This window comes from Oncorhynchus keta, chromosome 6, assembly GCF_023373465.1.
Source record: "Oncorhynchus keta strain PuntledgeMale-10-30-2019 chromosome 6, Oket_V2, whole genome shotgun sequence".
Taxonomy (NCBI): Eukaryota; Metazoa; Chordata; class Actinopteri; order Salmoniformes; family Salmonidae; genus Oncorhynchus; species Oncorhynchus keta.
In genome coordinates this window covers 11,612,648-11,638,402 of record NC_068426.1, presented here as the reverse complement: position 1 = coordinate 11,638,402, position 25,755 = coordinate 11,612,648, and the positions used below count along the sequence as shown (strand labels likewise).

The window sequence follows — 25,755 nt, the reverse complement described above, 5'->3', positions numbered from 1 at the left end:
ACGTCAGCTCAAGGGAGTAAAAAACGTAAACAAGCCCTCTCACCATCACGTCGGACAGCATTGGCGTGTGCTACAGTATGTCTGCCCTGTTGTAGTGTCAAAGAGAGGCAGATAAATCACAGGTTCCAGTACTGTTTCATTTATTAATACACATATTCAAGTACCGACTATACACCTACGCATTCAAGGGTTCTTCTTTATTTTTACTATTTTCTACATTGAAGAATAATAGTGAAGTCATTGAAACAATGATAAAGAAGACATCAAAACTATGAAATAACACATATGGAATAATGTAGTAACCTAAAAAAGGGTTCAGTTACCTCTATATATACCCACACTCTTTCAAAGGTACATTTTTGTTTATTACATCTTTTTCCAAATGTATTTTTTCAAATCTTTCTTATGGACTTCTTCAACACTCACACTGTGATTATCATGCACTAACACATGCTGGTACAACGAGAGACCCTTCTGCCCAACAGATATATGTTCCATTCACATGGTTTCACATCTGCCTCCCAGCACCTGGGAACTGAGGGAAGATGAAGTGATAAAATGGATCTGTGTAGGCTGCGATTTTAGGTGTGTGTGTGTTTGTGTATGTGTGCCTCTGTGCATTTGTGCGTGTGGTGTGTGTCTGTGTTTATCAGGGGGTGGATAACATCTCATAGCAGCAGCGGTAGAGTGATTGGCGGCAGGAGGTGGGGTGTTCATTCCTCCGTCTGTGTGGGATAGAAGTGGCTTGGTGCTGTATTTATCAGAGCTCTGTCATGCTGCAACCACACAAAGTCATTAACACTATTCAATCTGGCCCAGCCTAGAGTCATGTCTGTCTGCCACCATATCCCTGCTTCTGCTCAGCCCTCCTGTCTCCTTTGGGTGACTGACTGTTGACTGAATGGCTGGTTAACTGACTGACTAACTGACTGCTGACTGACTGAATGCTGACTTACTGGCTGACCTCTCTCTTTCTACGCAGCCCGAGAACCTTCTGCTGGCCTCCAAGTCCAAGGGAGCTGCAGTGAAGCTGGCAGACTTTGGCCTGGCCATCGAGGTGGAGGGGGAACAACAAGCCTGGTTCGGTAATGGCTGATATGACTCGTAATTACACACACACACACACACACACACACACACACACACACACACACACACACACACACACACACACACACACACACACACACACACACACACACACACACACACACACACACACACACACACACACACACACACACACACACACACACGCACATACACACAATGGAATGCAAATAAAGACTGGCCTCTAAAGCAGGTCGACATATGCGAGATTTAGGATGTTTAATGTTAATATTTCCACCAGGGAAACAGAGCCTTCAGAGGGAAATCAATCATTCAAAGACTCCTATGGAATCCAATGAAACAAACGCTTTGCATCGAATGTCATCAAAAAAGGAACATTTCCTCTACAGCTATTCTGGAGAAATACCTAAACAAAAACAATGAAAAAAAAGATAATCAAGGTAGGAATAACTAGTTTTGTAGCGCCATGACCACCACAGGGCAAAGAGAGTTGTTTACTGCTTGTTTTATTTATGAATTCCATTGCCACCAGAAATAGAAATATCACAGCCCCATCCAGCCTCATTAGTAGTGAGGCCTGCAGTGTAAAAACATCTTGTTTGAGTAGGTTCGACACAGCTCATTTTCCCTCACTCTGACTGCTCTAACTAAACTAACTGACTGACTGGTATAACTCACCTAAATTACTGGTCTAAATAACCAGTCAGACTGACTTGTCTAACTAACCTAACTGACCTACTGGTCTAACTAACCAGTCAGACTGACTGGTCTAACTAACCTAACTGACTGACTGGTTTAACTAACCTAGTTGTGGTAGTAGTGGTCAATAGTTATGAGGTTCAGTAGTTGTGGTCAAAAGTTGTTTGGATATGGTTAGTAGTTAAATGTGTGATCAGAAGTTGTGTTGTTGTTGTATGTAATTGTGTGGTTGAGGTCAGGAGTTGTGTGGTTGTGGACACTAGATGTGGTCAGAATTTGTTTGATTGCGATCAGAAGTTAGGTGGTTGAGGCATGTCATTGTGTGGTTGTAGTCACTAGATGTGGTCAGAAGTTGTGTGGTTGAGTAGTTTTGTGGTTGTGGTAAAAAAAAAAGTTGTGTGGATATGGTAAGTAGTTAGATGTGCGATCAAAAGTTGTGTGGTCAGAAGTTGTGTGGTTGTGGTATGTAATTGTGTGGTTGTGGTCACTAGATATGGTCAGAAGTTGTGTGGTTGAGGTCAGAAGTTATGTGGTTGAGGTATGTAATTGTGTGGTTGTGTTCAGAAGTTGTGCAGTTGAGGTCAGAAGTTGTGCGGTTGTGGTATGTAATTTTGTGGTTGTGTGTATGTAATTTTGTGGTTGTGTTCAGAAGTTGTGCGGTTGAGGTCAGAAGTTGTGCGGTCAGAAGTTGTGCGGTTGAGGTCAGAAGTTGTGCGGTTGAGGTCAGAAGTTGTGCGGTTGAGGTCAGAAGTTGTGCGGTTGAGGTCAGAAGTTGTGCGGTTGAGGTCAGAAGTTGTGCGGTTGAGGTCAGAAGTTGTGCGGTTGATGCCACTAGAAAGGGTCAGAAGTTGTGCGGTTGAGGTCAGAAGATGTAAAGTTGTGGTATGTAATAGCGTTAGTTGTCAAAACGGCAGCTGTTTGGGAAAGTTTGAAAAACACGTGGTAATGCAGTTACAAAAACAGCTGTACTGTAAGTTCCGTATGGAATATTTTGATTCCACACACAGCCAGGAATAGCGGAGAAGTAGCTGAATATCCCATACGCTCTAACTTTTTGTCTAACTTTTTGCAGGAGTGGTCAAAACGGACGTTGATTGCCAAAATGTTACAGAAAATTATGTTGATGCGGTTACTTAAACTGCTGTAACTTTTGATGCAAATATTATTCGTCCAAACTCCAGATTGTTATTTTATTTTTTTATTTCACTTTTATTTAACCAGGTAGGCTAGTTGAGAACAAGTTCTCATTTGCAACTGCGACCTGGCCAAGATAAACCATAGCAGTGTGAACAGACAACACAGAGTTACACACGGAGTAAACAATTAACAAGTCAATAACACAGTAGAAAAAAAGGGAGACTATATACATTGTGTGCAAAAGGCATGAGGAGGTAGGCGAATAACTACAATTTTGCAGATTAACACTGGAGTGATAAATGATCAGATGGTCATGTACAGGTAGAGATGTTGGTGTGCAAAAGAGCAGAAAAGTAAATAAATAAAAACAGTATGGGGATGAGGTAGGTAAAAATGGGTGGGCTGCGATCGGTTAGCTGCTCAGATAGCAGATGTTTGAAGTTGGTGAGGGAGATAAAAGTCTCCAACTTCAGCGATTTTTGCAATTCTTTCCAGTCACAGGCAGCAGAGAACTGGAACGAAAGGCGGCCAAATGAGGTGTTGGCTTTAGGGATGATCAGTGAGATACACCTGCTGGAGCGCGTGCTACGGGTGGGTGTTGCCATCGTGACCAGTGAACTGAGATAAGGCGGAGCTTTACCTAGCATGGACTTGTAGATGACCTGGAGCCAGTGGGTCTGGCGACGAATATGTAGCGAGGGCCAGCCGACTAGAGCATACAGGTCGCAGTGGTGGGTGGTATAAGGTGCTTTAGTGACAAAACGGATGGCACTGTGATAAACTGCATCCAGTTTGCTGAGTAGAGTGTTGGAAGTAGTAGCAGCGAAGTATACGAAGCTGGCAAGACTGCAATATTTTGTCTAAGTGGTTGCAAAGTGGAATTATTAGCTGATTTGCATAAAACGTTTCATGAGAAACTGAAAGTAGTACAATCAAATGCCGACCGCATTATCTTCCAAGAGAATTCTCTTCGATTACAGTCACAGCCGTGTATATCCCCCCTCAAGCAGATACCTCATCGGCCCTGAAATAAATTCACTGGACTCTATGTAAACTGGAAACCATACATCCCGAGGCTGCATTTATTGTAGCTGGGGATTTTAACAAAGCTAACCTGAAAACAAGACTTCCTAATGTTGTGTGTTTGGCTATGCCAGATTACATGTTATTCTATAAAATAGTTTCTCTGTAATTGATATTACCTGATTAAGCTAATCACGTGAATGTAATTAACTAGAAAGTCGGGGGACCATGGAAGAATGTTTATAGAGCTGTTATCTTCCGAATAAACTCTTAAAGACCTGATAATCGTTTACATTAATTCTAAATTCTATCAGCATATTGAATGCGCGACACAAGCTGGTAACATTCTGGATCATTGCTACTCTAACTTCCACGATGCATACAAAGCCCTCCCCCACCCTGCCTTTGGGCAAATCTGACCATGACTCCATTTTGTTGCTCCCAGCCTATAGACAGAAACTAAAACAGGAAACGCCCGTGCTCAGGTCTATACAACTCTGGTCTGACCAATCGATGCTTCGAGATTGCTTCGATCACGTGGACTGTTCTGGATAGCCTCAGACAATAACATTGATGTCTTTGGTGACTCTGTGAGCGAGTTTATTAGCAAGTGCATCGGAGATGTTGTACCCACTGTGACTATTTAAACCTTTCCTAACCAGAGAACGTGGATTGATGGCAGAATTCGCGCAAAAATTAATCACGAACCACCGCTTTTAATCATGGGAAGGCGACTGGAAACACGACCAAACAGTGTAGCTAGTCCCTCTGCAAGGCAATCAAACAAGCAAAGCGTCAGTATAGAGACAAAGTAGAGTCTCAATTCAATGGCTCAAACACGAGCCGTATGTGGCAGTGTCTACAGACAATCACGGATTACAAAAAGAAAACCAGCCCCGTTGCAAACATCAACGTCTTGCTCCCAGACGAATTAAACAACTTTACTCGTTTTGAGGACAATACAGTGACACTGACACGGCCTGCTACCAAAGCCTGTGGGCTCTCCTTCTCCTTGGCCAATGTGAGTAAAATATTTAAACATGTTAACCCTCGCAAGGCTGCTGGCTCAGATGGCATCCTAGCCACGCTACCGGAGCATGCGCAGACCAGCTGGCTGGTGTGTTTACGGACATATTCAATCAATCCCTATCCCAGTCTGTTGTCCCCACATGCTTCAAGATAAGATAAGTTGACTGAACTAAATGACTATCGCCCCGTTGGCCTCACTTCTGTCATCATGAAGGGCTTTGAGAGACTAGTCAAGGATCATATTTTAATTTTAATTTTTTATTTCACCTTTATTTAACCAGGTAGGCTGGTGGAGAACAAGTTCTCATTTGCAACTGCGACCTGGCCAAGATAAAGCATAGCAGTTCGACACATACAACAGCACAGAGTTACACATGGAATAAACAAAACATAGTCAATAATACAGTAGGAAAAAAAAGTATATATACAGTGAGTGCAAATGAGGTAAGATAAGGGAGTTAAGGCAATAAATAGGCCATGGTGGCGAAGTAATTACAATATAGCAATTATACACTGGAATGGTAGATGTGCAGAAGATGAATCTGCAAGTAGAGATACTGGGGTGCAAAGGAGCAAGGTAAATAAATAAATACAGTATGGGGATGAGGTAGTTGGATGGGGTATTTACAAATTGTCTATGTACAGGTGCAGTGATCTGTGAGCTGCTCTGACAGCTGGTGCTTAAAGCTAGTGAGGGAGATATGAGTCTCCAGCTTCAGTAATTTTTGCAGTTCGTTCCAGTCATTGGCAGCAGAGAACTGGAAGGAAAGGCGGCCAAAGGAGGAATTGGCTTTGGGGGTGACCAGTGAGATATACTTGATGGAGCGCGTATCACCACAACCCTACCTGATACCCTGGACCCACTCCAATTTGCTTACCGCTGCAATAGGTCCACTGACGATGCAATCGCCATCACACTGCCCTATCCCATCTGGACAAGAGGAATACCTATGTAAGAATGCTGTTCATTGACTACAGTTCAGCATTTAACACCATAGTACCCTCTAAACTCATCATTAAGCTCGAGACCCTGGGTCTCGACCCCGCCCTGTGCAACTGGGTCCTGGACTTTCTGACGGGCCGCTGCTGGGTGGTGAAGGTAGGAAACAACATCTCCACCCCGCTGATCCTCAACACTGGGGCCCCACAAGGGTGCGTTCTCAGCCCTCTACTGTACTCCCTGTTCACCTCTGACTGCTTGGCCATGCACGCTTCCAACTCAATCATCGATTTTGCAGATGACACGACAGTGTTTTGCCCGATTACCAACAACGACGAGACGGCCTACAAGGAGGAGTTGAGGGCCATCTGAGTGTGGTGTCAGGAAAACAACCTCTCACTCAACATCAACAAAACAAAGGAGATGATTGTGGACTTCAGGAAATGATGTGGATGGGGGGAGCAGTAGTGGAGAACGTGAAAAGTTTTAAGTTCCTCTGCATACACCTCACAGACAAACTGAAATGGTCCACCCACACAGACAGTGTGGTGAAGAACTGTACTCTTCACATGATGCTTTATCATTTCCTTAATGAAAATGAGTCTGGATATTTCAACCTGTCCTTTGTTCACAATGCGTAAAACCCCAGGCTGGTTCCCTGGGTTTGGAGAATAAACCTCAGGAGGCTAAAGAAATTTGGCTTGTCACCTAAAACACTCACAAACTTTTACAGGTGCATAATCGAGAGCATGCTGTCGGGCTGTATCACCGCCTGGTACGGCAACTGCACCCTCCTCAACTGCAAGGCTCTCCAGAGGGTAGTGAGGTCTGCACAACGCATCACTGGGGAAAACTACTAAGCCCTCCAGGACACCTACTGCACCCAATGTCACAGGAAGGCCAAAAAGATAATCAAGGACAACAACCACCCGAGCCACTGCCTGTTCACCCCGCTATCATTCATTAGGCGAGGTCTGTACAGGTGCATCAAAGCTGGGACCGAGAGACTGAAAAACAGCTTCTATCTCAAGGCCATCAGACTGTTAAACAGCCATCATTAACATAGAGAGGCTGCTGCCAACATACAGACTCAAATCTCTGGCCACTAATAATGCCACTTTAATCATGTTTACATATTATATTACTCATCTCATATGTATACTGTATTCTATACCATCTATTGCATCTTTCCTGGCCATCGCATGGCCATCGCTCATCCATATATTTATATGTGCATATTGTTATTCATCCCTTTACATTTGTGCGTATAAGGTAGTTGTGAATTTGTTAGATTACTTGTTAGATATTACTGCATGGTCGGAACGAGAAGCACAAGCATTTCGCTACACTCGCATTAACATCTGCTAACCATGGGTATGTGACAAATAAAATTTAGACATAGACAACAACCAAAGCTATATACAGGTGTCAACAGATCCAGAGGACATGAAAACAGAATTAACAGAGGAGTTGGAAAGCTTTTCTGAACAGCACAGTCTTGTCACCCATAGTTTTGAGTCTGCTGCGTGGCTCACAGTACCTTTGATGTTTCACCAGCCTGCCCTTTGGCTATGCTGAAAAACACATGGAGCAGAATATGTTTTAAAACTAGGGAACTAGGAATGTCTTTTAGAATTCAGCTCCCTTTTAATGAGCCAGAGGACACGTATCCAGTATCCACAGTTCATTTTTACGGACACCTCTCTTAGATCAGGATGATTTTTCTAAAGTGTTTTGAGGAACGCCTGGCTGGCTATTTTCCCTCAGGACAGCTGGTGTAGCTGTCACACCCGGCTCTTCTGGTCATTATAATTATACTGTACTCTTCACATGACACTTTATCATTTCCTTAATGAAAATGAGTCTGGATTTTTCAACCTGTCCTTTGTTCACAGTGCGTAAAACCCCAGGCTGGTTCCCTGGGTCTGGAGAATAAACCCCAGGCTGGTTCCCTGGGTCTGGAGAATAAACCCCAGGCTGGTTCCCTGGGTCTGGAGAATAAACCCCAGGCTGGTTCCCTGGGTCTGGAGAATAAACCCCAGGCTGGTTCCCTGGGTCTGGTTCCCTGGGTCTGGCGAGAATAAACCCCAGGCTGGTTCCCTGGGTCTGGAGAATAAACCCCAGGCTGGTTCCCTGGGTCTGGAGAATAAACCCCAGGCTGGTTTCCTGGGTCTGAAACCCCAGGCTGGTTCCCTGGAATAAACCCCAGGCTGGTTCTGGGTCTGGAGAATAAACCCCAGGCTGGTTTCCTGGGTCTGGAGAATAAACCCCAGGCTGGTTCCCTGGGTCTGGAGAATAAACCCCAGGCTGGTTCCCTGGGTCTGGAGAATAAACCCCAGGCTGGTTTCCTGGGTCTGGAGAATAAACCCCAGGCTGGTTCCCTGGGTCTGGTTCCCTGGGTCTGGAGAATAAACCCCAGGCTGGTTCCCTGGGTCTGGAGAATAAACCCCAGGCTGGTTTCCTGGGTCTGGAGAATAAACCCCAGGCTGGTTCCCTGGGTCTGGAGAATAAACCCCAGGCTGGTTCCCTGGGTCTGGAGAATAAACCCCAGGCTGGTTTCCTGGGTCTGGAGAATAAACCCCAGGCTGGTTCCCTGGGTCTGGAGAATAAACCCCAGGCTGGTTCCCTGGGTCTGGAGAATAAACCCCAGGCTGGTTCCCTGGGTCTGGAGAATAAACCCCAGGCTGGTTCCCTGGGTCTGGAGAATAAACCCCAGGCTGGTTCCCTGGGTCTGGAGAATAAACCCCAGGCTGGTTCCCTGGGTCTGGAGAATAAACCCCAGGCTGGTTCCCTCGGTCTGGAGAATAAACCCCAGGCTGGTTTCCTGGGTCTGGAGAATAAATGGAACAATGCGTTCTTCTTCTTTGTCAGATGATTGATATATAATCCATTTGTCCACATAACAAGGCTGGAACATGAGAAGATGTGGTGAATCGTTGAAAACAGCAGTAAAATAAAGTCTCATCACCCATCAGAAATAGTTAATGACCAGACTTAGCAAATTGACAGCCTGTCTCGTCAGGGTAGGTAATACGCATGTGGACCTCACACCTCAAATGAAGCTCTATTGAGTGAAATGTGAGGCAGGCGGGACCAGGAACACGTGTATAATGATATTACTCTCTACATTCCGGGGAATAGAATTATCAGAGCAGATCTCTCTAATACTTGTGACGGAATACAATTTGTCAATTTGTTGTTCTCTTTTCCCCTTGTTATATTGCATTTAATCATTCAAAGAGACTGAACTCTCATCACTTTACTGTACTCTGTCATAATATATAATGGATTCATATGGTTACTGTCACTTCACACTTAAAACAGCGTGTGTCTTTGATCAAAGCCTATATCACTATGTATTGTATAGCATTATGCTTGTACCGGTATGTAGAACATTCTATAGATCTAAACTCTATCAACTTGTTATTTTATTATATATATATATGCCATTTAGCAGACGCTTTTATCCAAAGCGACTTACAGTCATGTGTGCATACATTCTACGTATGGGTGGTCCCGGGAATCGAACCCACTACCCTGGCGTTACAAGCGCCATGCTCTACCAACTGAGCTATTACACTGAGAGTATCCCTTTTGGAGCTTTCTAAAATGCTACGTTTGCATCCTGGATGCTGATAGGTTGATAGTCGTTAGTTATTGAAGATAATCCAAAGGTAATGCCTGTTAACAGTTCCATTTGAATTATCAATGTACATCCACTGTCCTACAGCCCAACCAGGCAATTCATAAACTTGATCTCCACTGCGGAAAAATGCATCTAGACATTGTTTCCCATTGCTTGTTGCCTAGCATTTGATTTTCAATAGAGCTGTGTTATCTGTGACTCACTGCCTCTCTGTCTGGATGTGATGCAGGCTTTGCAGGGACACCTGGTTACCTGTCTCCTGAGGTCCTGAGGAAGGACCCATATGGCAAAGCTGTGGACCTGTGGGCTTGTGGTAAGCAGGATGACTTCCACCTCTTTCCTTGTTTGTTTCTGTCTACATCTACTGTAAGTTGCTGCTGCCTAAAGAAAACATGATATAGACTTCACACCTGGTGTGATGCGTTTCCTAGTTTCTTCACCTCAAGCTTTGTTTTCTCAAATGGCCAGACAGGGGATTGCTTCAGAGCCTAACCTTCTAGAGTTGTGCTGACACAAAACCTGCCCGCCTCAATGTCACAGATGATTTAGTGCACCAGTTTATTTATGGGGTCTGTTTCATCCAAAGGTGCATTGATGAGCTCTCAGTCAGAGAAGACAAGGCAGCAGTGTGTCGATCTGATCATAGCTCTCTCTCTATGTCTATATACATACAGTACCATGGGCCTCAGTACCACAGGCCTCAATACCACATACCCCAATGCCACTGGCCTCAGTACCACAGGCCACAGTACCACAGGCCTCAGTACCACGGGCCTCATTACCACGGGCCACAGTACCACAGACCTCAGTACCACAGGCCTCAGTACCATGGGCCTCAGTACCACGGGCCTCATTACCACGTGCCACAGTACCACAGGCCTCAGTACCACAGGCCTCATTACCACGGGCCTCAGTACCACCGGCCTCAGTACCACGGGCCTCATTACTACAGGTCACAGTACCACTGGCCTCAGTACCACAGGCCACAGTACCACAGGCCTCAGTACCACGGGCCTCATTACCACGGGCCACAGTACCACAGGCCTCAGTACCACAGACCTCAGTACCATGGGCCTCAATACCACGGGCCTCAATACCACGGGCCACAGTACCACAGGCCTCAGTACCACGGGCCTCATTACCACGGGCCACAGTACCACAGGCCTCAGTACCACAGACCTCAGTACCATGGGCCTCAATACCACGGGCCTCAATATCACGGGCCACAGTACTATGCTCCTCAGTACCACAGGCCTCTGTGTCAACAAGGTGGCAGAATGAATCTGCTAGACATCCTCTTGCTAGTCTGATGCATGGACAACTCTTACCTATAACATAGTATGTACAGTATATATAGTGTACATTATAGTATTGGAAAGAGTATGTGTTTTTAATGTTTTGTACGCTCAGTGTATATCTACATCATATGAATAATATATAAATCATTATATTGACAATACGTAGTAGTATAGCCTCTTTTCACATTGAGTTGAATAGCTGCTCTTCAGCTCGGCTGGATCCAGCCGTTTAACCCGGTTTGGTTAGATTTCTTTTCAAACTTATGGACGTTTCAAGCTATCATTCTGTGCACATTGGTCTTTTGAAGCGGGAGAAGCTCATTGCTATGCACAGCTGTATTTCCCTGCCTTTTGATATTGGCTTTGTGCTGCTGCTCCCCTTGAGATGTGTGTGGGCTTCATGACCGATGGGTCTGTGAGCCTGGCAGGCCTCACAGCAGTGAGATGAATTCACAAGAGACATAAGGTTGAGGGCTGAGGGGGGGCGACAATGTGGGCAGGGGTTCATTCTCAGACTTCTAACGTCCGTCCTGACATGGAGCTGGATCTGTATGTGCACGTAATTGTGTTTATTGTTAACCCCACAGAGAGAACTTTCACCCAGAGAGAGGGAGTTCTCAGTGGTGGTGGTACATACAGCACACACACACACACACACACACACACACACACACACACACACACACACACACACACACACACACACACACACACACACACACACACACACACACACACACACACACACACACACACACACACACACACACACACACACACACACACACACACACACACACACACACACACACACACACTACTCCCTAGTGAGCGATCAAGATTCAGCACTATCAATAACTGCAGCACCTTTTCTTTTCGTCAAAAATAGAGAGATTTTCAGTATGTACTTTATGCTAGTTAATTCTTAAGTAACTAGAGTGCTGTGTTGTATTGCCAGGTGTGGCAGCCTTCTATTGTATAGTGATGTATAACATCTGTGTTGCCAGGTGTGACAGTCTTCTATTGTATAGTGATGTATAACATCTGTGTTGCCAGGTGTGGCAGTCTTCTATTGTATAGTGATGTATAACATCTGTGTTGCCAGGAGTGGCAGTCTTCTATTGTATAGTGATGTATAACATACTGTATGTGTTGCCAGGTGTGACAGTCTTCTATTGTATAGTGATGTATAACATCTGTGTTGCCAGGTGTGACAGTCTTCTATTGTATAGTGATGTATAACATCTGTATTGCCAGGTGTGACAGTCTTCTATTGTATAGTGATGTATAACATACTGTATGTGTTGCCAGGTGTGACAGCCTCTATTGTATAGTGATGTATAACATACTGTATGTGTTGCCAGGTGTGACAGTCTTCTATTGTATAGTGATGTATAACATACTGTATGTGTTGCCAGGTGTGACAGTCTTCTATTGTATAGTGATGTATAACATCTGTGTTGCCAGGTGTGACAGTCTTCTATTGTATAGTGATGTATAACATCTGTGTTGCCAGGTGTGACAGTCTTCTATTGTATAGTGATGTATAACATCTGTATTGCCAGGTGTGACAGTCTTCTATTGTATAGTGATGTATAACATCTGTGTTGCCAGGTGCCTTCTATTGTATAGTGATGTATAAAATCTGTGTTGCCAGGTGTGACAGTCTTCTATTGTATAGTGATGTATAACATACTGTATGTGTTGCCAGGTGTGACAGTCTTCTATTGTATAGTGATGTATAACATACTGTATGTATTGCCAGGTGTGACAGCCTTCTATTGTATAGTGATGTATAACATCTGTGTTGCCAGGTGTGACAGCCTTCTATTGTATAGTGATGTATAACATACTGTATGTGTTGCCAGGTGTGACAGCCTTCTATTGTATAGTGATGTATAACATACTGTATGTGTTGCCAGGTGTGACAGTCTTCTATTGTATAGTGATGTATAACATACTGTATGTGTTGCCAGGTGTGACAGTCTTCTATTGTATAGTGATGTATAACATACTGTATGTGTTGCCAGGTGTGACAGCCTTCTATTGTATAGTGATGTATAACATACTGTATGTGTTGCCAGGTGTGACAGCCTTCTATTGTATAGTGATGTATAACATACTGTATGTGTTGCCAGGTGTGACAGTCTTCTATTGTATAGTGATGTATAACATCTGTGTTGCCAGGTGTGACAGCCTTCTATTGTATAGTGATGTATAACATACTGTATGTGTTGCCAGGTGTGACAGTCTTCTATTGTATAGTGATGTATAACATACTGTATGTGTTGCCAGGTGTGACAGTCTTCTATTGTATAGTGATGTATAACATCTGTGTTGCCAGGTGTGACAGTCTTCTATTGTATAGTGATGTATAACATCTGTGTTGCCAGGTGTGACAGCCTTCTATTGTATAGTGATGTATAACATACTGTATGTGTTGCCAGGTGTGACAGCCTTCTATTGTATAGTGATGCATAACATACTGTATGTGTTGCCAGGTGTGACAGCCTTCTATTGTATAGTGATGTATAACATCTGTGTTGCCAGGTGTGACAGTCTTCTATTGTATAGTGATGTATAACATCTGTGTTGCCAGGTGTGACAGTCTTCTATTGTATAGTGATGTATAACATACTGTATGTGTTGCCAGGTGTGACAGTCTTCTATTGTATAGTGATGTATAACATACTGTATGTGTTGCCAGGTGTGACAGCCTTCTATTGTATAGTGATGTATAACATCTGTGTTGCCAGGTGTGACAGTCTTCTATTGTATAGTGATGTATAACATCTGTGTTGCCAGGTGTGACAGTCTTCTATTGTATAGTGATGTATAACATCTGTGTTGCCAGGTGTGACAGCCTTCTATTGTATAGTGATGTATAACATACTGTATGTGTTGCCAGGTGTGACAGTCTTCTATTGTATAGTGATGTATAACATCTGTGTTGCCAGGTGTGACAGTCTTCTATTGTATAGTGATGTATAACATCTGTGTTGCCAGGTGTGACAGTCTTCTATTGTATAGTGATGTATAACATCTGTGTTGCCAGGTGTGACAGTCTTCTATTGTATAGTGATGTATAACATACTGTATGTGTTGCCAGGTGTGACAGTCTTCTATTGTATAGTGATGTATAACATCTGTGTTGCCAGGTGTGACAGTCTTCTATTGTATAGTGATGTATAACATCTGTGTTGCCAGGTGTGACAGTCTTCTATTGTATAGTGATGTATAACATCTGTGTTGCCAGGTGTGACAGTCTTCTATTGTATAGTGATGTATAACATACTGTATGTGTTGCCAGGTGTGACAGTCTTCTATTGTATAGTGATGTATAACATACTGTATGTGTTGCCAGGTGTGACAGTCTTCTATTGTATAGTGATGTATAACATCTGTGTTGCCAGGTGTGACAGTCTTCTATTGTATAGTGATGTATAACATCTGTGTTGCCAGGTGTGACAGTCTTCTATTGTATAGTGATGTATAACATCTGTGTTGCCAGGTGTGACAGCCTTCTATTGTATAGTGATGTATAACATCTGTGTTGCCAGGTGTGACAGTCTTCTATTGTATAGTGATGTATAACATCTGTGTTGCCAGGTGTGACAGTCTTCTATTGTATAGTGATGTATAACATACTGTATGTGTTGCCAGGTGTGACAGCCTTCTATTGTATAGTGATGTATAACATCTGTGTTGCCAGGTGTGACAGTCTTCTATTGTATAGTGATGTATAACATACTGTATGTGTTGCCAGGTGTGACAGTCTTCTATTGTATAGTGATGTATAACATACTGTATGTGTTGCCAGGTGTGACAGTCTTCTATTGTATAGTGATGTATAACATCTGTGTTGCCAGGTGTGACAGTCTTCTATTGTATAGTGATGTATAACATACTGTATGTGTTGCCAGGTGTGACAGTCTTCTATTGTATAGTGATGTATAACATACTGTATGTGTTGCCAGGTGTGACAGTCTTCTATTGTATAGTGATGTATAACATACTGTATGTGTTGCCAGGTGTGACAGTCTTCTATTGTATAGTGATGTATAACATATGTGTTGCCAGGTGTGACAGTCTTCTATTGTATAGTGATGTATAACATACTGTATGTGTTGCCAGGTGTGACAGTCTTCTATTGTATAGTGATGTATAACATCTGTGTTGCCAGGTGTGACAGTCTTCTATTGTATAGTGATGTATAACATACTGTATGTGTTGCCAGGTGTGACAGTCTTCTATTGTATAGTGATGTATAACATCTGTGTTGCCAGGTGTGACAGTCTTCTATTGTATAGTGATGTATAACATCTGTGTTGCCAGGTGTGACAGTCTTCTATTGTATAGTGATGTATAACATACTGTATGTGTTGCCAGGTGTGACAGTCTTCTATTGTATAGTGATGTATAACATACTGTATGTGTTGCCAGGTGTGACAGTCTTCTATTGTATAGTGATGTATAACATACTGTATGTGTTGCCAGGTGTGACAGTCTTCTATTGTATAGTGATGTATAACATACTGTATGTATTGCCAGGTGTGACAGTCTTCTATTGTATAGTGATGTATAACATACTGTATGTGTTCTTCTATTGCCAGGTGTGACAGTCTTCTATTGTATAGTGATGTATAACATCTGTGTTGCCAGGTGTGACAGTCTTCTATTGTATAGTGATGTATAACATACTGTATGTATTGCCAGGTGTGACAGTCTTCTATTGTATAGTGATGTATAACATACTGTATGTGTTGCCAGGTGTGACAGTCTTCTATTGTATAGTGATGTATAACATACTGTATGTTGCCAGGTGTGACAGTCTTCTATTGTATAGTGATGTATAACATACTGTATGTTTTGCCAGGTGTGACAGTCTTCTATTGTATAGTGATGCATAACATCTGTGTTGCCAGGTGTGACAGTCTTCTATTGTATAGTGATGTATAACATACTGTATGTGTTGCCAGGTGTGACAGTCTTCTATTGTATAGTGATGTATAACATCTGTGTTGCCAGGTGTGACAGCCATATAGTGATGTATAACATACTGTGTTTGCCAGGTGTGACAGCCTCTATTGTATAGTGATGTATAACATACTGTATGTGTTGCCAGGTGTGACAGTCTTCTATTGTATAGTGATGTATAACATACTGTATGTGTTGCCAGGTGTAACAGTCTTCTATTGTATAGTGATGTATAACATACTGTATGTATTGCCAGGTGTGACAGTCTTCTATTGTATTGTGATGTATAACATACTGTATGTATTGCCAGGTGTGACAGTCTTCTATTGTATAGTGATGCATAACATCTGTGTTGCCAGGTGTGACAGTCTTCTATTGTATAGTGATGTATAACATACTGTATGTGTTGCCAGGTGTGACAGTCTTCTATTGTATAGTGATGTATAACATCTGTGTTGCCAGGTGTGACAGTCTTCTATTGTATAGTGATGTATAACATACTGTATGTGTTGCCAGGTGTGACAGTCTTCTATTGTATAGTGATGTATAACATACTGTATGTGTTGCCAGGTGTGACAGTCTTCTATTGTATAGTGATGTATAACATACTGTATGTGTTGCCAGGTGTGACAGTCTTCTATTGTATAGTGATGTATAACATCTGTGTTGCCAGGTGTGACAGTCTTCTATTGTATAGTGATGTATAACATCTGTATGCCAGGTGTGACAGTCAGTATAGTGATGTATAACATCTGTCTTGACAGTCTTCTATTGTATAGTGATGTATAACATCTGTGTTGCCAGGTGTGACAGCCTTCTATTGTATAGTGATGTATAACATACTGTATGTGTTGCCAGGTGTGACAGTCTTCTATTGTATAGTGATGTATAACATCTGTGTTGCCAGGTGTGACAGCCTTCTATTGTATAGTGATGTATAACATCTGTGTTGCCAGGTGTGACAGTCTTCTATTGTATAGTGATGTATAACATCTGTGTTGCCAGGTGTGACAGTCTTCTATTGTATAGTGATGTATAACATCTGTGTTGCCAGGTGTGACAGTCTTCTATTGTATAGTGATGTATAACATCTGTGTTGCCAGGTGTGACAGCCTTCTATTGTATAGTGATGTATAACATCTGTGTTGCCAGGTGTGACAGTCTGTATAGTGATGTATAACATCTGGTTTGACAGTCTTCTATTGTATAGTGATGCATAACATACTGTATGTGTTGCCAGGTGTGACAGTCTTCTATTGTATAGTGATGTATAACATCTGTGTTGCCAGGTGTGACAGCCTTCTATTGTATAGTGATGTATAACATCTGTGTTGCCAGGTGCCTTCTATTGTATAGTGATGTATAACATACTGTATGTGTTGCCAGGTGTAATCCTGTACATCCTACTGGTAGGATATCCTCCTTTCTGGGATGAGGACCAGCACAGACTGTACCAGCAGATCAAGGCTGGGGCCTACGATGTGAGTCAAATCAAATCAAACTTTATTTGTCACATGCGCCGAATACAACATGTGTAGATCTTACCGTGAAATGCTTACTTACAATCAACAGTGCAGTTAAAGAAAGAGTTAAGAAAATATTTACCAAATAAACAAATCTAAAAAAGAATGAAAAAGTAACACAATAAAATAACAATAACGAGGCTATATACCAGTTGAGGTAATTTGTACATGTAGGTAGGGGTGAAGAGTCACATCTATCCTAGCTCCTATTCTTACTGTAACAATACCCCTCCATTCCATCATTAGTCACGGCTGCTGGGGAAAAGCACAGTGTCTCATCCTGAATTCAGTGCCTGATAATGGATTCTTTCTGCTGGGAGGAAAACACATCTTCTACTTTTTCTTCTTCAATTGCAGTCATAGCAGCCCATGGCTCTGTCCTTTAATATTTCTGTACTCTGTTCTTTAATATCTCTGTACTCTGTTCTTTAATATCTCTGTACTCTGTTCTTTAATATCTCTGTACTCTGTTATTTAATATTTCTGTACTTTGTTCTTTAATATCTCTGTACTCTGTTCTTTAATATTTCTGTACTCTGTTATTTAATATCTCTGTACTCTGTTCTTTAATATCTCTGTACTCTGTTCTTTAATATTTCTGTACTTTGTTCTTTAATATCTCTGTACTCTGTTCTTTAATATTTCTGTACTCTGTTATTTAATATTTCTGTACTTTGTTCTTTAATATCTCTGTACTCTGTTCTTTAATATTTCTGTACTCTGTTATTTAATATCTCTGTACTTTGTTCTTTAATATCTCTGTACTCTGTTCTTTAATATTTCTGTACTCTGTTATTTAATATCTCTGTACTCTGTTATTTAATATTTCTGTACTTTGTTCTTTAATATCTCTGTACTCTGTTCTTTAATATTTCTGTACTCTGTTATTTAATATCTCTGTACTCTGTTATTTAATATTTCTGTACTTTGTTCTTTAATATCTCTGTACTCTGTTCTTTAATATTTCTGTACTCTGTTATTTAATATCTCTGTACTCTGTTATTTAATATTTCTGTACTTTGTTCTTTAATATCTCTGTACTTTGTTCTTTAATATCTCTGTACTCTGTTATTTAATATTTCTGTACTCTGTTCTTTAATATCTCTGTACTCTGTTCTTTAATATTTCTGTACTCTGTTCTTTAATATCTCTGTACTCTGTACTCCTTATCACGTTTTAAAGTATGACCCAGATGCAGACAGTGTTGAAGAAACAATAGTTTATTCCTTAAACAGGGGCAGGCAAACGACAGGTCAAGGCAGGCAGGGGTCAATAATCCAGAGAGGGTGTAAAGGTAGAGGACAGCAGGCGGGCTCAGGGTCAGGGTCAGGGTCAGGCAGAACAGTCAGAACTGGGAAACTAAACAGGAGCAAGAAACAAACGGGAGCAGGGAAACAAAACGCTGGTAGGTTCTACGAACAAAATTAACTGGCAACATACAAACAGAGAACACAGGTATAAATACACAGGGGATAATGGGGAAGATGGGCGACACCTGGAGGGGGGTGGAGACAAGCACAAAGACAGGTGAAACAGATCAGGGCGTGACAGTCCTTTCATATTTTTCTACTCTGTTCTTTCATATTTCTCTACTCGGTCCTTTCACATTCCTACCCTCAGCCTACAGAATGTTTACCCTCATATATCGTTTGGAAAATGTACCTTTAGGATTATTTTCACTCATTTGAAGATCATCCCCAGTTTGAATTCCCACGATTTATTTAAGTAATAAGGCCCGAGAGGGTGTGGTACATGGCCCATATACCACAGCTAAGGGCTGTTCTTACACATGACGCAACGCGGAGTGCCTGGACACAGCCCTTGGCCGTGGTATATTGGCCATATACAACAAACCCCTGAGGTGCCTTATTGCTATTATAAACGGGTTACCAATGTAATTAGAGCAGTAAAAATAAATGTTTGCCATACCCGTGGTATATACGGTCTGATATGCCACAGCTATCAGCATTCAGGGCTCGAACCACCCAGTTTATAATTGTATGTTAATATGTCCTCGTGTCCTGTAGTTCCCCTCGCCAGAGTGGGACACTGTTACTCCAGAGGCCAAGGATCTGATCAACAAGATGTTGACCATCAACCCTGCCAAGCGCATCACAGCCTCGGAGGTTCTCAAACATCCCTGGATCTCAGTAAGTTCAGAGCATTCTCACAATCATAACCTTGTCCAGTAAGATCCGGCCCGGTGTCTAACCTGACATGTCTTTATTTTTTCCTTTTCTCTCTCTCTCTCTCTCTCTCTCTCTCTCTCTCTCTCTCTCTCTCTCTCTCTCTCTCTCTCTCTCTCTCTCTCTCTCTCTCTCTCTCTCTCTCTCTCTCTCTCTCTCTCTCTCTCTCTCTCTCTCTCTACAGCATCGCTCCACTGTGGCCTCCTGCATGCACAGACAGGAGACGGTGGAGTGCCTGAAAAAGTTCAACGCCAGAAGGAAACTCAAGGTATAGTAAACTTCTGGGGCAAGATGAAATGTAGATATGATACTGGAACAGTCCATGTTACTCTCGTTTGACCAGGGTAGGAAAACAATATCACATTTTCTGGGTCACTAGTGATGGGAGTTTGAGTGACGTTGGAAATGTGATGTATCAAGGCAAAATGTCTTTCATTAAACGTGTCCATGCACAGTTAAAGATGAGAGGACATCTCTCTGTTTCATTTGTGTGACGTGAAAACTCTCATTCATTTCATTATGTAACTACAGCGTTTGTGTTTGAACTTTTATTTGACCCCTTTTAGGGAGGTCCATTTAATTGTAATTCATTCCGGTTCTGCTTTTCAGAGGAACAAATAGTGACTTTGGAACCATCTGGATACATATCCCAAAAATTGACTACTTTTTAAAACTATTTGAATACAAATCCCAAAAAAGTATTACTTTTGAAAACGATACAGATCTTAGAAAGTGACTACTTTTTAAAACTATTTGAATACAGATTGTATAAAGCAACTAAGATTTCTCAGGAAGTGACTATTGGATTGGATTCCTTCAACTAATGGCAGGGCTGTATCTGGAACTGCATGTTGAAGAAATATAATTAATAGAGCACACACAATCTCCTATACTATTCCAATCTATCTGACAGTCATATTTGATCGACACAATAAATGTACATCTGAACATTCTGTAAATGTCCATTCCCCTGAATCAAATCAAATACAACTTTATTGGTCACATACACATGGTGAGCAGATATTATTACGAGTGCAGCGAAATGCTTATGTTTCTAGATCCGCAGTATCTAACAGGTAATATCTAACAATTCTACAACAAATCCCAATATCTAACAAATTCCGCAACAAAACCTAATACACACAATCTAGTAAAGGAATGGGATAAATATATATAAATATAAAATATATGGATGAGCAGAGACAGAGCGGCTAAGATGCAATGGATAGTATAGAATGATCATGTTTTAAGGTATGACCCAGGTGCAGACAATGTTGAAGAAACAAAAGTGTATTCTTTAAAGTGGCAGGCAAACAACAGGTCAAGGCAGGCAAATAATAGGTCAAGGCAGGCAGGGGTCAATGATCCAGAGAGGGTGTAATGCACGGGAACAGCAGGTGGGCTCAGGGTCAGGTCAGGCAGAGGTCAGTAATCCAGAGTAGAGGCAATGGTACAGGACGGCAGGCAGGCTCAGGGTCAGGTCAGGCAGAGGTCAGTAATCCAGAGTAGAGGCAATGGTACAGGACGGCAGGCAGGCTCAGGGTCAGGTCAGGCAGAGGTCAGTAATCCAGAGTAGAGGCAATGGTACAGGACGGCAGGCAGGCTCAGGGTCAGTGCTGGCAGGAAAGGTCAAAACCGGGAAACTAGAAAACAGGGACTATAGCAAAGACAGGAGCAAGGTAAAATGCTGGTAGAACAAAGCAAACTGGCCCAGACAGACAGAAACTTAGAGATGGCACAGACAGGCATTGGAACTCAGAGATGAGGCCTGGGTCCAGGATGTCCCTAGCAGAGACCAAGCACCTCTCCTCCGGGTCATAACCCTCCCAATCAACCAGGTACTGGAATGTCCTGCCCCGAGGTCGAACCTTCAGGAGACGTCTCACCCTGTATGCCGGTTGGCTGTCGATGAGATGGGGGAGAGGGGTGGCCCTGGAAAAAGGAGACAAAGGGCTGTGAGACATGGTTTTAATTCTAGACACAGGAAAGGTAGGAAGTATACAGAGGGTACGGGGCAACAGAGGACGAACAACAGAGGGGCTAATGATCTTGTAGTGGGGGGGAAATGTCTCGGCTTCAAGGGGTGTGGCCGCAGGGCTATAACGGCGTGCCAGCGCATCTGGCTTGATCTTCTTGGATACCGGTCAGTGCTGCGGAAGCGAAGTGGCCCGGGACTTACTGAACCCCTCGGGGCAGGCGGAGAGGTCTGGGGCAATTTCCAAGCCCCCAGGAAGACATCCCGGGGCAGGCAGAGCTGACTTCAGGCAATGAGTGTGGCAGAACGGACTCCAGCCCACGATGAAACCAGTAGACCTGTCAATAGAGGGATGGAGCCAAGAGAATCCCAATACCACGGGAACCTGAGGAGACTCAATTAGCAGGAATTGGATTGTCTTGCTGTGGTTCCCCGACACTCGTATGTTGATGGGGGTGGTATGGTGGGTGACTCGCCTGTAGAGCACCCTTCCAGCACCCTAACATCCATGGGAATGAAGAGGGGTTGAGTGGGGATGCCCAGCTCAGATGCCAGGGTAATGTCCATAAGACTCATATCGGCACCGAGTCGATGAGTTTCTGTAGAGACTTGGACTGGTCGCTCCACAGCGGGGTGGCATGGAGAGTGGGGCGAGTAGGGAGAAGGGCAAAATTGTCCTTAAGACCCACCAGAGTACTCATTCCTACCATTGACCTAGGCATCTTGAAGGGATAGGTAGACACATAATGACCGGCAGTACCGCAATACAGACAACTCTGGGTGTTAAGTCTGCGTACGCCTTCGGTTAGAGACAGCCTAGCCCTGCTAAGCTGCATCGGCTCGGGAAGAGGTACATCGGAAGTCTTTAGAGGCTCTTGGAGGAACTCGAGTAAACTCGGATTCTCTCGGGACCTTCAGAGTTCATTAGATGCAAGGTGGGATCTTGAGTGAGCAATTGGGACCGCAATCAGACCTCTTCTCCCTCCTACGTTCCCGGAGCCATCCATCGATCTGAATGGTTAAGGCGACGATTGAGTCAAGATCTGTCGGTAGTTTCCGGGCTGCAAGCTCGTCCTTTACTTCCTCCGATAATCCATGCAGGAACGTGTCGAACAGTGCTTCTGGGTTCCAGGCACGCTCTGCTGCTAGCATGCGAAAATCCACCGCATAGTCTGCCACACTGAGGGAGTCCTGCCGAAGCTGGAGTAACTTCCATGAAGCCCCTCTCCCGGACACCGGAGACTCAAAACAAGACATCAGCGTGATGAGGTACACTGTCTTAGAGTGGTCCGAGGGGAAGGAGGACGGCTGCAGCTCCATGACGAGGGAACACTGAGTGAGAAATGCCAGACAGGTGCCCGACTCTCCATCAAAACGCTCCGGGGGAGGTAAGCGAGGTTCCCGGGAAACCAAGGTGATGGTGCTGCTACCAGCTACTGAGTGGCTGGGAGGTTACCGTCGTGGTAGGCTGCTTATTAGACAGCTCACGGAATTGCTCCCGCATTGTATCTAATGCTAGGACTTGACGTTCGGCCACGGCCTGGAACCCTTCCATCGGACCGCAAAGCAACTCCTCTTGCCTACCAATGGTTGCTCCATGGGAGGAGGTGGCATTGCAGAGCTGGTCCAAGACTGCTAGGTCAGTCATGGCCAGTTCGTACTATCACCTTTTAAGGTATGACCCAGATGCAGACTGTGTTGAAGAAACAAAAGTGAATTATTTAAACAGGGGCAGGAAAATGAAAGGTCAAAGCAGGCAGAGCTCAATGACCCAGAGAAGGTTCCGGAACAGCAGGCAGAGCTCAATGACCCAGAGAAGGTTCCGGAACAGCAGGCAAGCTCAGGGTCAGGTCAGGCAGAGGTTGGTAATCCAGAGAAGGTGTAAGGTTCCAGAACAGCAGGCAGGCTCAGGGTCAGGTCAGGCAGAGGTTGGTAATCCAGAGAAGGTGTAAGGTTCCGGAACAGCAGGCAGGCTCAGGGTCAGGTCAGGCAGAGGTTGGTAATCCAGAGAAGGTGTAAGGTTCCGGAACAGTAGGCAGGCTCAGGGTCAGGTCAGGCAGAGGTTGGTAATCCAGAGAAGGTGTAAGGTTCCGGAACAGCAGGCAGGCTCAGGGTCAGGTCAGGCAGAGGTTGGTAATCCAGAGAAGGTGTAAGGCTCCGGAACAGCAGGCAGGCTCGGGGTCAGGTCAGGCAGAGGTTGGTAATCCAGAGAAGGTGTAAGGCTCCGGAACAGCAGGCAGGCTCAGGGTCAGGTCAGGCAGAGGTTGGTAATCCAGAGAAGGTGTAAGGCTCCGGAACAGCAGGCAGGCTCGGGGTCAGGTCAGGCAGAGGTTGGTAATCCAGAGTAGAAGCTAAGGTACAGGACTGGAGGGAGGCTCAGGGTCAGAGCAGGCAGGAACGGTCAAAACTGGGAAACAAGAAAAGAGGGACTATAACAAATAAACTACAAAATAAAATACAAAATACAAATAAACTACAAAATACAACTATGTTCTGCACAGGTCTGATCTACACACTCAACGGCAGTGTGACATTGTTCATGCAGTAATACCAAATACTTTTTAAATTGAGTTTTGCCAACGCAAACATTTTTATTTGGTGCTGGTAAGACATAGCAACTGTGACAGTACTCTAGGTTATTCCCTTGCCAGTAAGCAGCAATCCAAACTGTTGATATTATATGTAAGCAAGCTAATCAAGCTGTTGATAATATATTCCAGCCAAGCTTGGTTGCCAAGAACACTGTGGCATAATAAAATGTACTTTTTAATGAATCCTTTTGTTTTTTTATTTCTTATGTAACGATCTATCTCTTCTTATCAGGGTGCCATTCTCACCACCATGTTGGCGACTCGTAACTTCTCAGGTAAGCCCTGTAGAGGTGCCTTGTCAGAACGGTTCTCCTCTCCCTTCTGGAGCGAGAGTGGGCTTATTAATGCTAATTATATATGACATTTGTCAGACTTTCTATCCAAAGAGACTTACAGTCATGGATGCATAACATTTCTACATACGAGTGATCCCAGGAATGGATCCCACTATCCTGACGTTGCAAGCTCCATGCATGCTCCATACCAACGGAGCTAAAGACTAGAGAACTGCTTAACAGTGTCCCTATGGAGGTCACTATTCTAGAGGAGTGACATGGGCTCAGGAGGCTGGCCCTAGACTGGGGGCTCCAAGCCCATGGATCAGGGAGGAGGCTGTCCCTAAAATGGAGGGCTCCAACCCCATGGATCAGGGAGGAGGCTGGCCCTAGACTGGGGGGCTCCAAGCCCATGGATCAGGGAGGAGGCTGTCCCTAGAATGGAGGGCTCCAACCCCATGGATCAGGGAGGAGGCTGGCCCTAGACTGGGGGCTCCAAGCCCATGGAGCAGGGAGATGGCTGGCCCTAGAAAGGGGGGCTCCAAGCCCATGGATCAGGGAGGAGGCTGGCCCTAGACAGGGCGCTCCAAGCCCATGGAGCAGGGAGGAGATGATGACAGCTTGTAGACTCACTGGTCATGCATCAAGACACTTCCCCATGCCAATGGACACTCCCCTGTCCGACACTCCGATCGTTACAACACACTAATTCACTGTCACAAGTTAGAATGATGTCTGGGATGTCTGTTCAAAACTGACACAAGATGGACAAGTTGTGCTTCGACTGTAAATCAATAGCTGAACGGTGATAGGGACGATGGAATAGCCTGGCCATCTGCTTACAAACACTAGTTATCACAATGTACATTTGCTGCTTGACAACTGTGCATGTGTTATTATCATTACAGCCCACTTACTGTGGCTGAGCCATCTGCTATTGGGTCCTCAGTCCCTCCATGACTTCACTCAGATGAGCCGTGGAATCCACCACTGCAGGTGGAACATACAGTATTATGTGGGTATGGACCATCACTATGTTGCTGTTATCTGAAATGTTTTGTCAAAATCTTCTACATTCTTATACTCCCCTTGGCTGCAAGGAAGGGCCAGCTGAGATGAAGGAGTCACAGTGGAACGTTGTTAGAAAATAAAGAGGATGGAGTTCCCTCTGGCGTGTAGCCTTGTGTGTCTTTGGCAGGCTCCCGCTTCACCATAAGGTCACACAAGCACAGAATCAATGTAGGCACTCTCACAGACTCAGAGATGGAGGGATCCCCTTCAAAGCCCACAGTTTACACATCCCTACCAATCTCCAACCAGCGTAAAATAATTGTTCTCCTCTCAGAACTCCACATAATCACTCATATAAAATGTGTGGACCTGAA

General features: G+C 43.9%; 1 protein-coding gene across 8 annotated transcripts in view; it reads left to right on the top strand.

Moving 5' to 3' along the window:
• camk2a (calcium/calmodulin-dependent protein kinase II alpha) overlaps positions 1–25,755 on the top strand; it is a 133,884-nt gene that overhangs the window by 82,159 nt on the left and 25,970 nt on the right. For all 8 annotated transcript variants that reach the window (XM_052520665.1, XM_052520671.1, XM_052520670.1 and 5 more), the window contains exons 7-12: positions 983–1,085; positions 9,775–9,858; positions 17,207–17,301; positions 19,371–19,493; positions 19,714–19,797; positions 24,328–24,370. In XM_052520665.1, coding sequence (XP_052376625.1) covers positions 983–1,085; positions 9,775–9,858; positions 17,207–17,301; positions 19,371–19,493; positions 19,714–19,797; positions 24,328–24,370 — 532 coding nt within the window. The remainder of the gene's footprint in view (positions 1–982; positions 1,086–9,774; positions 9,859–17,206; positions 17,302–19,370; positions 19,494–19,713; positions 19,798–24,327; positions 24,371–25,755) is intronic.